The following is a 16,816-nucleotide window of genomic DNA, read 5'->3' on the forward strand; positions in this document are numbered from 1 at the left end:
CCTGTCCAGCCTGGAAGTGGCATAGCCCATTTGGACTGGGGTTTTTAGGTTACATGACCCATGTACAAGGTGCAGCTTTTTCCTGCCTCTTTTAGAAGGGGCCTGTAAGTGTGACAGTCTCTGAGCCTCATGGATTCTTCTGCACAGTATGCATTTACTGAAATTACATCCAAAGTTGTTGGCAAGTGACAGTTTTGTGGTAGCGGTGTTTGGAACAACAGCAAATTTTACATTTTATTGTTGTGGCAAAATTTTTCTGTGAAGGACCAAGTAGTAAATATTTTAGGTTTTGTGGGCTACGTAAAAACCAGTCTTAGCTTAAAGGAGGCATTAAAAATATAGTGAGGGCTGGATTTGGCCCATGGATAGAATAACAGTAAAAATCACAATTAATCTTTGTTCTATACTGCTATTATAAAAATAGACTGTACAGTTTTGACATTTCAGAATCAATTGTTTAATAATCTTAGTCTATAATAATTGAAATTAATTATATGTTACTTTAAACAGCTGCATTCGAAGGAAAATTGCTCACTGCCATTTTTTGTTTTTATTTATGTTATTATTTTATTTTTTTAGAGACAGAGTCTCACTTTGTCACCCAGGCTGGAGTGCAGTGGCATGATCATAGCTCGCCGCATCCTTGAACTCCTGGGGTCAAGTGATCCTCCTGCCTCAGCCTCCCAAATAGCTGGGACTACAGACTTGTGCCACTATACCTGGCTAATTTATTAATTCTTTGTAAAGGTAGGGTCTCACTGTATTGCCCAGGCTGGTGTTGAACTTCTGGCCTCAAGCAATCTTCTTGAATTACAAGCGTGAGCCACCACACCCAGCCATAATTAAGTTTATTAGCTCTTTAGTCTCATGAATGACACACACACAAAAATGATGGAAATCAGGAAAATACATATATTAAGCCAGGTGCTGTTGCATGTGCCTGCAGTCCCAGCTACTTGGGAAGCTGAGGCAGGAGGATTGCTTGAAACCTAGGAGGTCAAGTTCAGCCTGGGGAATATAAGTGAGACCCTGTCTCTAAATTAAAAAGAAGAAAGAAAAATACAAAAGGAAAAAATATATATTAATTTATGATTTCGTTAGGGAGGGAACAGCCTACATTGTTTACTTATACTTTTGCTTTTATGCAAACATTAAAAAATAATACAAAATGAGGTGGCACATAATGAATATGATAGTCATGTAAATATAGAATAGTCTATTGAAGAATAAACATTTGCCACAAAATAATATTTTAAGAAGACATTTTATGATATATTATTGAGAAATATACATTACAACTTAGAAAGATAGTATAAGTTCATAGAAATATGGATAATTAAGTGGTCATGTGTAATATAGTTACAGGAAAATGTTTCCTAAATGTTCTTAGAAACTTTAGGAATTATATCCCAGGCATTGTAATTTAGGGATAAGTTTCTTTAGGATTTTGAATATTTATCTCAATGTTAGTCCAAAAATAGGAATCACAAATTCTGATGATATAATTTATATAAATTAATATTACTTTATATGGAGATTATTTATGTGTTAATTTTCATTCATTTTTTGAAAAGTATCTAACAACCAAGTCTATTACTATATGTATATTCAGAAATTTTTATTATGATTAGAAACCATGGAATTGTAGAAGGGGCTGTGTTTTATGGATTGAACTTAATGAAGAGCCATTTACAAGACATCTGAGATTATGGATTTGGATATATAACTGTTAGTTGACTTTGGGTTAGCATGAGTTTAAATAATTCTGGACTTTTTAAAAAATAATATTCAAAAAGTACTAGTTTATTTAAGTTGATTGTGAATTTGGTTATTTTGGTGGTCAGTAAAATAACCCTGGGTTATTTGAATTATTCCTCTATATTACTGCATTGGTAGTACACAATTAGTAGTAGTATTGTATAAGCCATGACAATGTGGCTCCCTTTCATTGTTTTAAACATGTTTATCTTACTTGAGATCTTCCTATTTAAAGTGAAAAAAGAAGTTTTTAAAATTTCTAAGGATAAAAGCTGGGGTGATAATTTTTTTTTTTTTTTTTTTTTGAGACGGAGTCTCGCTCTGTCGCCCAGGCTGGAGTGTGCAGTGGCCGGATCTCAGCTCACTGCAAGCTCCGCCTCCCGGGTTCCCGCCATTCTCCTGTCTCAGCCTCCTGAGTAGCTGGGACTACAGGCGCCCGCCACCTCGCCTCGGCTAGTTTTTTGTATTTTTTAGTAGAGACGGGGTTTCACCGTGTTAGCCAGGATGGTCTTGATCTCCTGACCTCGTGATCCGCCCGTCTCGGCCTCCCAAAGTGCTGGGATTACAGGCTTGAGCCACCGCGCCTGGCCGGGGTGATAATTTTTTAAAAACGGACGTAATAATTTTGCATATTAATTTCCGGAAACGAAAGCCGGCATTGTAATAAATTCTGTTCATGAAGATAATTTAGGCTTTCGAATATGGAAGCAAAGTTCTAACTAATAACCTTTAATAAAAAATATTAATGGTAGCACATTAAAACATTTGTTTTAGGATATATTATTTAAAATGACTTTTAACTTTTCTCGCCTCACTGAGGGAAGAGGAAAATGGAAGTTGAAAGTACATTATCCTGTAAAAACAGCTAAGCATTCAATTGTTTGTCTGTTTTCCACAGATGGGCGGAAACCATTTCCAATTAACCACGGTGAAACTAGTGATGAAACTTTATTAGAGGTAACAGTAAAACTTGTTGGCCCATCTTAAGTGCTATTAATATTTTGTCATCTTTAAAACATCTCTAAAGGTCACTTGTATAACATTTTCTTTGTATTTGGATACTTCTTTATCCTTGTTCTCTCTAGCAAATCCAAAAAGAAAATTTATATTAGTGTTAAAAATCTGCAACAAATGAAGAGGTTTTCAGAGCTCTATGAACAAATGTAAAATTTGAAAAGGCAAGAATAGTATTGAAAGACTTACTCATTATATCCCAGATTTCATCAAATCTAGAATACCATTAATTGTATCTTGATCCTGATTTTAGAGATTTTAAAACATGAATAAATTGTGTGGCTTAGAATCAATGAAATGTGATTTCTAGGTGAAAAGTTTCTTAATAGCATTTTAAGAACACTTATGGCCAGGCGCAGTGGCTCACGGCTGTAATTCCAGCACTTTGGGAGGCCGAGGCGGGTGGATCACCTGAGGTCAGGAGTTCGATACCAGTCTGACCAATATGGTGAAACCCCGTCTCTACTACAAACACAGAAATTAGCTGGGCATGGTGGTGTGCGACTGTAGTCCCAACTACTAGGGAGGCTGAGACAGGAGAATTGCTTGAACCCGGGAGGCAGAGGTTGCAGTGAGCCGAGATTGCACCACGGCACTCCAGCCTGGGTGACAGAGCAAGACTCTGTCTCAAAAAAAAAAAAAAAAAAAGAACACTTACTCTATCTTATACTTTTGTATGAAGCAAATTAGGACACCCAGCTGTTCACTCTTCTGGTGTTCTTTATTTCTCATTTGGAAAAGGAAGTTTGCAGTATAAAATTAGTATGAATTAGAAAAAGATAAATGTTTATCATTTATAAGTAAAACACTTATACATTGAAAAACCATACTTTTTTTTTCCTCCATAGGATGCCATAGAAGTTTGCAAGAAGTTTATGGAGCGTGACCCTGATGAGCTAAGATTTAATGCGATTGCTCTTTCTGCAGCATAGCTTGTCAATAATGGAAACACCAAATACTGTGTGATTTGCAACTAAATTTTCTCTGTCATACACTAACTCAAACATTTTGATATTTTCCTTAACTTGATGATTAAACTTTATGTGAGTTAAACTTTGCCTTAACCTGTGTTTTATGTTATTTTTGCTCCAAGTTAAAGGCGCATTGCTTTCCTCCTCTTTTTCTTGTGAAGGATTTATCGGGTTTGAAAACTAGCAATAGCTTTCTTATTCTCTTTATATTTTACAGGAAATTTTGTATTGGGATACCAGGCACAATTTCCATTTGCATAACATGAATATATATTATCTACGTTAACGTGTTTATTTAGAAAACATTTGTTAAGCATCTACTTGTAATGAGATGGATGCCGTTCTGGGTTCAGAAGTTAAAGCATTGAACGCCGTTGATAAATGTACTAGTCATGGAGCTTATGTTATTGTGAGAAGAGATAAATAACAAACACATCAAGATAAATACCAATGATAGATGCTGTGTGGAGAATTAAAGTAGGATTTGTGTTAGGGAGTGACCAAGCAGCTGCTTTAGATTTTGTTGTCAGGGAGGCTTCTGTGAGGAGGTGACTTTGAAGTTGAGATCTGAATGACTAAAAGTAGCCTGTCATAAAGGTGGTGGGGAAGAACAGAAGAAGTAATTAATGTGGAGTCCCTTAAAGTAGGAACATCTTGCTGTATTGTAGGACCAGGAAGGAGGTTCAAGAGGCCAGAGCATAGAAAGTAATAGGGAAAGTAGCAAGAGATGAGGTCAGAAAAGCAGGTGCTTTTTGATACAGGAAAAGGCATTTGGATTCATTGCAAATGTGATGGTAAGCCATTGGAGAGTTTTAAGCAGGATAGGGACCTGCTTTGATTTATAATTTTAAAAGGTCACTCTGACAACTCTATGGGTAATATATTGAGGAAGGAAGCAAGAATAGAGGTAGAAACACTTGTGAGGTGCCCACTGTAGTTGTTCAGTGGGATGATGATGGCTGGGCCTTAAAAGTGGTAGATTAGATAGAGGCCAGGTGCAGTGGCTCACGCCTGTAATCCCAACATGTTGAGGCATGCAGCCAGGGATACGAGACCAACCTGGGTAACAAAGTAAGATCCCATCTCTACAAAAAGAAAAAAAAATGGAAAAAATTAGCCAGATACGGTGGCATGTGCCAGTAGTCCTAGCTACTCAAGAGGGTGAGGCGGGAAGGATTGCTTGAGCCCAGGAGTTCGAGGCTGCAGTGAGCCATGATTGTACCACTGCACATTAGACTCGGTGATGGAGGGAGACTGTGTCTCAGAAATAGTAAATAAATTTAGATGGTGGTACGTGAGTGAATTTTGGTTGTGCTTTGAAGAAGGAGGTGCTTCAGTTGAGTCTTTAAGGATAGGTGGAAAGGCCGTGGAAAAGTGAAAGGGCATTTATAGAGTTGGGCCAAAACACAGTTGGTGTGATGACAGTGTTCTATATGTTTTTGGGAGAGAAGTAGCTATTACTCGGGTATATACATTTATAAAAACTCATTGAATTGTACATAAAAAATCTGTACTTTGCTGTATATGCATTTTACCTAAAGTAGGGGGAGGTAGTAGTGGTTACTTGGCATATGCATTTATCGTAACTCTGAATTGTATATTTAAAATCTGTACTTCACGTATGTTTTATCTTTAAAAGAAAAAACCAGGGTTGGGTTGAAATGAGTATAGTAGTTAAGAGAAAAACCAGATTGGTCCAGAATGAAGTTTTTGGCCAGTAATTGAATATAGGTGTTTACACACAATTCACTGAGCTAAGAGTAGTAAGGCGTGGCTTTCAGAATGAACTAGTTCTTTGTTACTCAAGTGTGGTTGCATCAGTACTACCTGGGAGCTTCTTAGAAAGGGGAAATTTCAGACCCCACCCCCAAAACCTTTTAACAAAATCCCTGCTTATTCATAAGCAATACATTAAGTCTGGGAAGCACTAGATTAGATTAGTTAAGCATTTTTAACAAGATCCCTTCTTATTCATAAGCAATAAATTAAGTTTGGGAAACACTAGATTAGAAAAAATAGACTATAACGAGGAAAATAACTTCGAAAGATATTTAAGCTTACCATTATTCTATGGTGAAAAGGGCATGGGTGAAATGTTGGCAATACGGATGAAAAAATAATCTGAAACAATTTGATAGATTGTCTATGCAGATGATGCTTACCATACCAATAATAATGACCCATGTATTCTATTCTTGTTATGTTATCTTTTCTGTGTTACCTTAAATATTTTAAACATTCCTAAGTAGTTTTCTGCCTGTTGCCTTGATGAATTTCTCTCAATTATATGATTTCTTAAAAGATCCTAAATCAGTGACACATTACCTAGAATTTACATAGTTTCTCAAAGTATGCATGAGGAACACTAACTTTGCAGAACTCTTAATGGGTAAGAAAGATTATGAAGTCAAGTATCTTGAAAATACTGGGTTGAACAATCTTTTTTGAAAGTTACAGGTATATTTGGAGGGGGGCAATTATAGGATGCCTCAGTTCTTTCAAAAAATATTCCATGTATTATGAACAACATTTTCTATCATTTTAGGGAGCGGCACTTAGAGCTAGCGTTCTTTGGCATACAGTTTAAGGTGGTAGTCCCTTGTGGAACAGACAGCTTGAAAACTTTTTTTACTGCTCTCTTAAGCTTACGTGTAAACTTTAATTCTCGACTCTATTCCCTACAATACTTTTGTTTAGTCACTTTCGTAAAACTTGGCACTTATAGAAAATATTAATAGTTTACTTTGTGTGAAAACTCATGGAGATACTAAGGTTGATAAGTTGTGGGTTATTTTCTGTATACTGCTGTTAATGACCATGATCGCAGGGAAAATAGAACTAAAATGAGAACTAGAACGAAATATTTTTGCTTGGGAACAAAAATCTTTTGGGATTTTCTTTCCCAAAAGAAATCTTTTGGGAACATCATCTTTCACTGGGTATAATGGTTTGCTTTAAATTATTGAAACAGACGAGCTTTTATGAGCCCCCAAATACTTAACCTGAATATTTTCAATGTTCCTTTGTGAGTAAAGCAGAAGTTACCTGCATTCTATGGCCAGCCGAAGTTTAAGCTATCTAAAATGAAAACTATCTTTGATTCCTTATAAAACATATTTGAATGAATCTGATTTAAATTTATTTTATTCCATCTTTGATTTGTGTGCAAGCCTTATTTGGTAAGCTTTATCACTGGGCTGTGTATAACATACAAACTGCTTATTTAATGAAAATAGTAGAGCTTAAAAGGTATTTTTAGACATGAATGTTTGTCTACTACTGTATCTTTCAAAAGAAGCATTTGTAGGCTTATGATTCCTCTAATGGTGCTGTTAAGAATTGCAAAGAGGCATATTTCTATCACTTTTTAAAAACTTTCCTATTCATAGAAATTCATTTCTTTTAGGTAAATCTTATGTAGGTATATGTGTATACTCATATACATGTATCTACATGTATATGTATGTGTGCATGTATATATATGTACACACATTCACACATATGTATACCTTGAAAAGGCAAATAACCTTGGTTTAAATTTTCTTGTCTTATTTAAATCCATGACTGAAGTTAAGTAAAACCACTTTGAAAAGTGTGTAATCAGCTGGGCATGGTGACTCATGCCTGTAGTCCCAGCACTTTGGGAGGCAGAGGTGGGCGGATTGCTTGAGCCCAGGAGTTCAAGACCAGTCTGGGCAACATGGCAAGACCTTATCTCTACTAAAAATACAAAAATTAGCTGAGTGTGGTGGTGTGCACCTTTGGTCCCAGCTACTCGGGAGGTTGAGGTGGAAGGATTGCTTGAGCCTGGGAGGTGAAGGCTGCAGTGAGCCAAGATCACACTGCTGCACTGCAGCCCCAGTGACAGTGAGACCCTGTCTCAAAAAACAAAAACAGAGGCCGGGTGCGGTGGCTCAAGCCTGTAATCCCAGCACTTTGGGAGGCCGAGACGGGCGGATCACGAGGTCAGGAGATCGAGACCATCCTGGCTAACACGGTGAAACCCCGTCTCTACTAAAACATACAAAAAACTAGCTGGGCGAGGTGGCGGGCGCCTGTAGTCCCAGCTACTCGGGAGGCTGAGGCAGGAGAATGGCGTAAACCTGGGAGGCAGAGCTTGCAGTGAGCTGAGATCTGGCCACTGCACTCCAGCCCGGGCGACAGAGCAAGACTCCGTCTCAAAACAAAAAACAAAAACAACAAAAAAACCTGTAATCATTATATCAGGTTTTTAGAACTAATTTAGAGGGATTTATATACACATACATAAAGTTTAATAGTTAATGTCACCTGATTCCCTGGTAAGATCTTAAAATGAGCTTCCTTGTGTTCTCAGCAACATTGCTACTAAAAACCAAGTGTGGAATATACTCTTCAGATAGCAAATGTTTTGTCATTTCCTTTGCTTCTGTTGATTTTCAAAATTTTGCGTCCTTAAAGTACATAAACTATTGCATTGTAGAAGATTCCAGTGAAGGGCATTAATTTTCTTGTGTCACTGGTGCCAGTTGATCTGACCAACCTAACATGCCTCAGTTTCATGCGTATTCTCACTTGTTTTCCTTCTGAGTAAAAGTTACTCTAGATCTTTCTCTTGACTTCTTTGTTTAGGATAGTGGTTCTGAAGCTATCTGTTGCTTCTACCAGCTTGATAGATGAGGGTCCTCAGTATGACATTTTTCCACAGGCTACAGCTAGATATTATATAGGAGGTTATAAAGACAAAGGCTGGATATTATGAGCAATTCCTTATTGTCTAATTGATAAGGAAAGCCCTGGTTTAGGGACACTAAATGTATATGACCATACTGAAAACTACTTTGCAAAATTAATTTAAAATTGCTTAGAAATATATAATGTAGCTCTTATAATCTACAAGGTAGAAATGAGTATAACTTGAATTATTTAAAATAAGAATCAGCTAAGTGATATGAATGGCACAATTATTTGGTTCAGAACTGTAATCTTTATCAATATGTAAACATAGTTGATACTCAAATAAATAAGTTATGTTTAATAGTGTGTCCTTTAAGAGCTAAAGGATCTCTGTGTTCTGCACATGTTTTATGACTACAAGATGAAAACAAATTGCTTGAGGTTTTATTTGTATGTTAAACATGAAAAACTTGAAGCACATGCAAAGTTTGTAAATTAGACTGTTCTTTAAAAATGTAGTAAAACCTGTCTGATGAAAAGTTGCATTGCTTACTGAGAGTTCACCTGTGGGAGAAGATGACAAAAAAAACTGCATCTGAATTTTCCTGTGTGACTAAGCCAAGAAAGCACTTTTCAAGAGGGGTATTTTCTTTATTCTCCCTGAATACTAAGTATTTGAAACCAGAACCTTCTTCCACCACTACAGAAATAATATACATTTGATCCCAGTGTGCAGGCAATGTATGACAGGGAATGTTACTCTGTGCATATATTTCACCATCAAGACCAAAATATGATATTTCATAGTCAGGGTATAACTTAAAAGATGTATTCTGAAGAGTTCATTTTAAAACAAAATGCAAATACCTTAAATATTTTTTATATTAATATGATAGAGACATTTGTTCTTATAACCACATTCTGCTACTATAATCAGGTACATTGAAGTATTCAAGATAAAAGCACAAAAGTACTGATTTTAAGAACTTTAGAAAACATGGCTTACGGGCAATATAAACTTGAAGAATGTTTAAAGCAAACTATTCATGGTTTTAGTTTTTACCTTGTTTCCCCCATTTTGGAAGACTAAAGCATGTACATCAGTTGTCACAAGTATTCCAGTGAAGGCTTTTAGTTTTTGAAGGACTAGTAGCCATCTCCTGGTTTTTTTTTTTTTTCTTTTTCTTTTTCTTTTTAAACGGTGCATGAAATGCCAAGTGAAAGTGACTTTTTTTTTTTTTTAATCTTTAACTTTTTGTTTTTATGGGTACATAATAGGTGTATATATTTATGGCGTACATGAGATATTTTGATACAAGCATCCAACTTATAATAATCACATCAGGGTAAATGGGGTATCTGTTACCTGAAGCATTTATCCTTTGTGTTACAATAGTCTACATATACTCTTTTAGTTATTTTTCAATGCACAATTAAATGATTGACTATATCACACAGTTGTGGTATCAAATACTAGACTTATTCATACTTTTGAACTTTTTGTGCCCATTAACTATCCCCACTCCCTCACTACCCTTCCCACCTTCAGGTAGCAACCATTCTATTCTCTATCTCCATAAGTTTAATTGTTTTTAATTAACTTTTTAGCTCCCACAAATAAGTGGGAACATACGAATTTTGTCTTTGTGTCTGGCTTATTTCACTTGACAGAATGACTGCCAGTTCTATCCATATTGTTGCAAATGGCAGGCTCTCATTCTTTTTATGGCTGAATAGCACTCGTTTGTGTATATGTACCACGTTTCCTTTATCCATTCATCTGTTGATGGACACTTAGGTTGCTTTGAAATCTTGGCTGTTATGGATAGTGCTGCGCTAAACAGGGGAGAACAGATAATCTCTTCAATATACTGATTTTCTTTCTTTTGCGTGTACTTAGCAATGGGATTGCTAAATTTTAGGGTGGTCCTATTTTTAGTTTTTTGATGAATCTCCAAACTGTTCTCCATAGTGTTTGTACTAATTTACTTTCCCACCAACAGTGTGTGAGGGTTCCTTATCTCTACATCCTCATTTTTATTGCCTGTCTTTTGGATAAAAGCCATTTTAACTGGGGTGAGATAATATCGTAGTTTTGATCTGCATTTCCCTATCAGTGATGTTGAACACTTTTCATATTTGCCATTTGTGTGTCTTCTTTTGAGAAATCTCTGTTTAGATCTTCTGCCCAATTTAAAATCGATTGTTAAAGATTTTTTCCTATTGTTTGAGTTCTTTATATATTCTGGTTATTAATCCCTTGTCAGATGGCCAGTTTGCAGCTATTTCCCCATTCTGTGTGTTGTCTCTTCACTTTGTTGATGGTTACTTTGCTGTGCAGAAGCTTTTTAACTTGATGTGATTCCATTTGGTCATTTTTGCATTGGTTGCCTATGGTTGTGAGGTATTACTCAATAAATCTTTGCCCTGTCTAATGTCCTGGAGTTTCCCCATTGTTTTCTTGTAGTAGTTTCATAGGTTAGGGTTTTAGATTTGTCTCTTTTTTTTTTTTTTTTTTTCTGTTTTTTGAGACAGAGTCTTGCTCTGTCGTCCAGGCTGTAGTGCAATGGTGCTGTCTTGGCTCACTGAAACCTCTGCCTCCCAGGTTCAAGTGATCCTCCCACCTCAGCCTCCTGAGTAGCTGGGATTACAGGTCCACACCACCATGCCTGGCTAATTTTTGTATGTTTAGTAGCGACAGGTTTTTTGCCATGTTGGCCAGGCTGGTCTTGAACTCCTGGCCTCAAGCGATCTGCCCTCTGTGGCCTCCCAGAGTGCTGGGATTACAGATGGGAGCCACCACACCCAACCAGATTTAAGTCTTTAATTCATTTTGTTTGAATTTTCTATATGGTGAGAGATAGGGGTCTAGTTTCATTCTTTTGCTTTGGATATCCAGTTTCCCCAGCACCATATATTTAAGATACTGTCCTTTCCTCAATGTATGTTCTTGGCACCTTTGTCAAAAATGAGTTCACTGAAGATGTGCAGATTTGTTTCTGGGTTCTCTATTCTGTTCCATTGGTCTATGTATCTGTTTTTATGACAGTACTCTGCTATTTTGATTTTATAGCTCTGTAGTATAATTCGAAGTCAGGTAATGTGATTCCTCCAGTTTTGTTCTTTTTGCTCAGGATAGCTATTCTGGGTCCTTTGTGGTTCCATATACATTGTAGGATTTTTTTTTTTTCTATTTCTGTGAAGAATGTAATTGCTCTCTTGATAGAGATTGCATTGAATCTACAGACTGCTTTGGGTAGTATGAACATTTTAACAATAGTGATTCATCCAATCCATGAACATGGAATATTTTTCCATAGTTTAGTGTCCTCTTCAATTCCTTTCATCAGTGTTTTATAGTTTTCATTGTAGAGAGCTTTATTTGCCTAAGTTAATTCATAGGTATTTAATTTTATTAGGAGCTATTGTAAATAGGATTACTTTTTTATTTCTTTTTTATATTGTTCACTGTTGGCATATAGAAATGCTACTCATTTTTATATGTTGATTTTATATCCTGTGACTTTACTGAATTTATCAGTTCTAATAGTATTTTTGTGTAGTCTTTAGATTTTTCCAAATATAAGATTGTATCATCTGCAAATAAGGAAAATTTGACTTCTTCCTTTCCAATTTGGATGCCATTTATATCTTGCCTGATTGCTGTAGCTAGGACTTTCAGTACTGTACTGAATAACAGTGGTGAAAGTGGACATCCTTGTCATGTTCCAGTTCTTAGAGGAAAGGCTTTCAGTTTTTCTCCATCCAGTATGATACTAGCTGTTGATCTGTTGTATATGGTTTTTATTATGTTGAGGTGCACTCCTTCTATACCCAGTTAAAAAAATTTTTTTAACATGAAAGGATGTTGAATTTTATCAAATGCTTTTATAGCATCAATTGAAATAATCATGTGTTTTCTTCTTCATTCTTTTGATATGACGTATCGCACTGATTTATTTCTATATATGGAACCATCCTTGCGTCTTTGGGATAAATCCCACCTGGTGACGATGAAAGAACTTTTTAATGTGTTGTCAAATGTGATTTGCTAGTATTTTGTTCAAGATTTTTACATGAATGTTCATTAGGGATATTGGCCTGCAGCCTGCCTTTCTTTCTCTCTTTCTCTCTCTCTTTCTCTTTCTCTCTTTCATTCTTTCTTTCTTGTTTTGGTATCAGGGTACTACTGGCCTGGTAGAATGAGTTTGGAAGTATTCCCACCTCCTCTTATTTTTGGAATAGTTTGAATAGGATCGATACTAGTTTTTCTCTAAATGTTTGGGAAAATTCTGCAATGAAGCCACCAGGTACTAGGCATTTCTTTGGTGGGAGACATTTCATTGCAGCTTTAATCTCATTACTTGTTATTAGTCTGTCTGGGTTTTGGATTACTTCATGGTTCAATCTTAGTAGGTTGTATGTATCTAGGAATTTATCAATTTCTTCTATGTTTTCCAATTTATTGGCATATAGTTGCTGATAGTAACCTCTAATGGTCCTTTGAATTTCTAGGGTATTGGTTGTAATATCTCTTTTTTCATATCTGGCTTTATTTGAGTCTTATCTTTTTTTTTAAGCAAGTTTGGCTAAAGGTTGGTCAATTTTATCTTTTCAAAAAACCAATTTTGTGTATCATTGATCTTTTTTTGTTTGTTCAGATCCATTTATTTCTGCTCCAATCTTTATTATTTCTTCTAATTTTGGGTTCGGTTTGCCCTTGCCTTTCTAGTTCTTTAAGAATAGTTGTTAGATTGTTTATTTGAAGTTCTTCTGCTTTTCTGATGTAGGCACTTAGAGCTATAAGCTTTCCTCTTAGTACTGCTTTTGTTGTATCCCATAGGTTTTGGTATGTTGTGTCTCCATTACCATTGGTTTCAGTTTTTGAATTTCCTTCTTAATTTCTTCATTCACCCACTAGTCATTCAAGAACACACTGTTGGATTTCCATGTATTTGTATAATTTCAAAAATTCCTCTTGTTATTAATTTCTAGTTTCATTTTATGGTGGTCAGAGAAGATACTTGATATTATTTCGTTTTTTAAAAATGTTTTAAGTCATACGGTCTATCCTTGAGAATGATCTGTGTGCTAAGGAGAAGAATGTGTACACTATAGCTGTTGGATGAAATGTTCTGTAAATGTCTATTAAGTTCATTTGGTCCATAGTGCAGATTAAATCTGATGTTTCTTTATTGATTTTCTGTCTAAATGATCTGTTCAGTGCTAAACGATAGGTATCGTGGTCTCCAGCTATTATTGTGTTAGGGTCTAAATATTTGCTTTGTAAATCAGGGTGCTCCAGTGTTGCATGCATAAATATTTGCAATTGTTATATCCTCTTGCTAAATTGACGCCTTTACTGTTAAATAATGACCTTCCTTGTCTCTTTTTATAGTTTTTGTCTTGAAAGCTATTTTGTCTGATATAAGTATAGGTACTCCTGATCTTTCTTGGTTTCCATTTGCCTGGACTATCTTTTCCCATCCCTTTATATTTAGTCTATGTGTATCTTTATACGTGTAGTGTGTTTCTTGTAGGCAACAGATTGTTGGGTCTTGTTTTTTATCCATTCACCAACTCTATGTCTTTCAATTGGAGAGTGTAGTCCATTTACACTCAATATTGTTATTGATAAGTAAGGACTTGAGCCTCCCATTTTATTATTTGTTTTCTGGTTGTTTTGTGGTCTTCTCTTCCTTCTTTCCTTCCTTACTGTCTTCTTTTTAGTGAAAACTATTTTCTCTGGTGGTATGTTTTAGTTTCTCACTTTTTATGTTTTTGTGTATCCATTGTATGTTTTTTGGTTTGAGATTACCATGATGCTTGCAAATACTATCTTATAACCCATTATTTTAAACAGATAACAACTTAACATTCACTGCATAAACAAACTAGCAAATATGCAAAGAGAAAACTAATAAAAATCCTATACATTTTTCTGCTTGATCAATTCTGCTCTTAAGAGAATGCATTCTTCAGTATGTTAGTTGCATTTTCCCACTACAGAATTTCTTTTTTTTTTGAGATGGAGTTTTGCTTTTTCACCCAGGCTGGAGTACAGTGGCATGATCTCGGCTCACGGCAACCTCTGCCTTTCAGTTTCAAGTGATTCTCCTGCCTCAGCCTCCCGAGTAGCTGGGATTAAAGGCACCTGCCACCATGCCCAGCCAATTTCTGTATTTTTAGTAGAGATGGGGTTTCACCATGTTGGCCAGGCTGGTCTTGTACTCCTGACCTGGTGATCTGCCCACCTCAGCCTCCCAAAGTACTGGGATTACAGGCATGTGTCACTGCACCCTTTTTTTTTTTTTTTTTTTTTTTTTTTTAAGATGGAATCTCACTTTGTCACCCAAGCTGGAGTGCAGTGGGGTGATCTCGGCTCACTGCAACCTCTGCCTCCTGGGTTCAAGTGATTCTCCTGCCTCAGCCTCCTGAGTAGCTGGGACTGTAGGCATGCACCACCACGCCTGGCTAATTTTTGTATGTTTAGTAGACACAGGGTTTCACCATGTTGGCCGGGCTGGTCTCAAACTCCTGACCTCAAGTGATCTGCCTGCCTCAGCCTCCCAAAGTGCTGGGATTACAGGTGTGAGCCACTGCACCCGGCCCCACTCCAGAATTTCTGCTTGATGCTTTTTAATTATTTCAATTTCCTTGTTAAATTTATCTGATAGGATTCTGAATTCCTTCTGTGTGTTATCTTGAATTTCTTTGAGTTTCCCTAAAACGGCTATTTTGAATTCTCTATATGAAAGGTCACATATCTCTGTCCTTACAGGCTTGGTCCCTGGTGCCTCATTTAGTTTACTGAAGTCATGTTTTCCTGGATTCTCTTGATGCTTGTGGATGTTCATTAGTGTCTGAGCATTGAAGAGCTAGGTATTCATTGTAGTCTTCAGAGTCTGTGCTTGTTTCCCCCCACCCCCTTTCTTGGAAAGGCTTTCCAGGTATTTTAAGGGACTTGGGTGTTGTGATCTAAGTGTTTGGTCACTGCAACCATATCTGCATTAGCCTAGTAACACTGTGGTTCTTGCAGACTCATAGAGGTACCACCTTGGTGGTTTTGGATAAGATCTGGAAGAATTCTCTGGATTACTGGGCAGAGACTCTTGTTCTCTTTCCTTACTGTTTCCCAAACAAATGGCCTTCCCCTGCCTCTCTGTTTTGAGCTGCCTGGAGCTGGGAGAGGGATAACACAAGAACACCTGTGGCTACCACCACTGGGACTGTGCTGGGTCAGACCTGAAACCAGTACAGAACTGGGTCTTGCCCAAGGCCTGGTGTAACCGCTACCTGGCTACCACCTATGTTTGCTTAAGGCCCTAGGGCTCTACAATCAACAGGTGGCAAAGCCAGCCAGGTTGTATCCTTCCTTTCATGGTAGTGAGTCCCCCTGGGCACTGGGTGGGTCCAGAGATGCCATCTGGGAACCAGGGCATGGAGTTGGAAATCTTAAAATCCACCTGGTGCTTTATTCTTCTGTGGCTAAGCTGGCAAAAAAACCACAAGACAAAGTTCTTCCCACACTTTCCTCCCCTTTTTATAGGCAGAGGAGTCTCTGTGGCCTCCACCACCCCAGCCGATAGTGAGTACGGCCTGGCTACCACTGATGTTCGCTGAAGCCCCAATCAGCTTGTGGTTGGTTGCTGCCAGGCCTGGGACATATCCTTCAGGGAAGTGAGCTCCTCTATGGCCCAGGTCAGGTCTAGAAATGCTGTCCAAAAGCTATGGCCTAGAATCAGGGACCACAAGAGCCCTCTTGGTGCTCCGCCCCACTGTGGGTGAGCTGGTACCTAAACTACCCCTTTTACTCTTCTCTCTGTTTTTCTGAATCTGGAGTCTCTCCTCATCACCACCATAGCTGGGAGTGTGCTGGGTCACACCTGAAGCCAGCACATCCCAGAGTCTCACTCAAAGTCCATGGCATGTACTACCTGTCTACTGCTGCTGATTATTCAGGGCCCATGCGCTTTTTAGTCTTCCCTTCAAGACAACAATGTCCTTTATGGCCCAGCATGTGTCTAGAAATGTCATCTGGGAGCTAGCTTCTCGCACGGGGGCCTCATGACTCTGCCTGGTGCACTATCCTGCTGTGGCTGAGCTGGTTTCCAAGTTGTAAGCTGAAGTCCTCTACTCTTCCCTTTCCTCAAGTGGAAGGAAGTAGTCTTTTTCAGAACTGTGAGCTATGCTCCCTGCGCTTGGAGGAGGGCTGCTGCAAACCCTCCTTTGGCTGCTCTGGTTGATGTCCCCCATTAGGTCATGTGCCCCCAAAGTCCAGACTTTGATGCCTAGATCACCTTTCAAGTTTATTTAGGGTTCCAGAGCAGTTGAGCTTGCACTGGCAAAGCTTGCCAGAACTCAAGTTCCAACCACTGAGATGGATGAATTCACTCTGGCTAGGGCTGGTCTAAATG

General features: G+C 37.6%; 1 protein-coding gene and 1 long non-coding RNA gene across 5 annotated transcripts in view; one reads left to right on the top strand and one right to left on the bottom strand.

Moving 5' to 3' along the window:
* The window catches only part of UCHL3 (ubiquitin C-terminal hydrolase L3), a 92,822-nt gene that overhangs the window by 55,274 nt on the left and 20,732 nt on the right, over positions 1-16,816 (top strand). Inside the window, exons 7-8 of one of the 4 annotated variants that reach the window (XM_050766472.1) lie at positions 2,657-2,715; positions 3,621-3,825. The exons of the other annotated variants lie outside the window; for them this stretch is intronic. Of the exons in view, the coding sequence (XP_050622429.1) occupies positions 2,657-2,715; positions 3,621-3,704 (143 nt within the window). The 3' untranslated portion in view covers positions 3,705-3,825. Of the gene's footprint in view, positions 1-2,656; positions 2,716-3,620; positions 3,826-16,816 lie in introns of those variants that run through there. 4 annotated transcript variants of the gene reach the window in all.
* LOC126940522 (uncharacterized) overlaps positions 2,688-16,816 on the bottom strand; it is a 34,390-nt gene continuing 20,261 nt past the window's right edge. Inside the window, exon 3 of the long non-coding RNA XR_007720782.1 lies at positions 2,688-2,839. This is a non-coding gene — a long non-coding RNA (uncharacterized LOC126940522). The remainder of the gene's footprint in view (positions 2,840-16,816) is intronic.

Source organism: Macaca thibetana, chromosome 17 (genome assembly GCF_024542745.1).
Source record: "Macaca thibetana thibetana isolate TM-01 chromosome 17, ASM2454274v1, whole genome shotgun sequence".
Lineage (NCBI taxonomy): Eukaryota > Metazoa > Chordata > Mammalia > Primates > Cercopithecidae > Macaca > Macaca thibetana.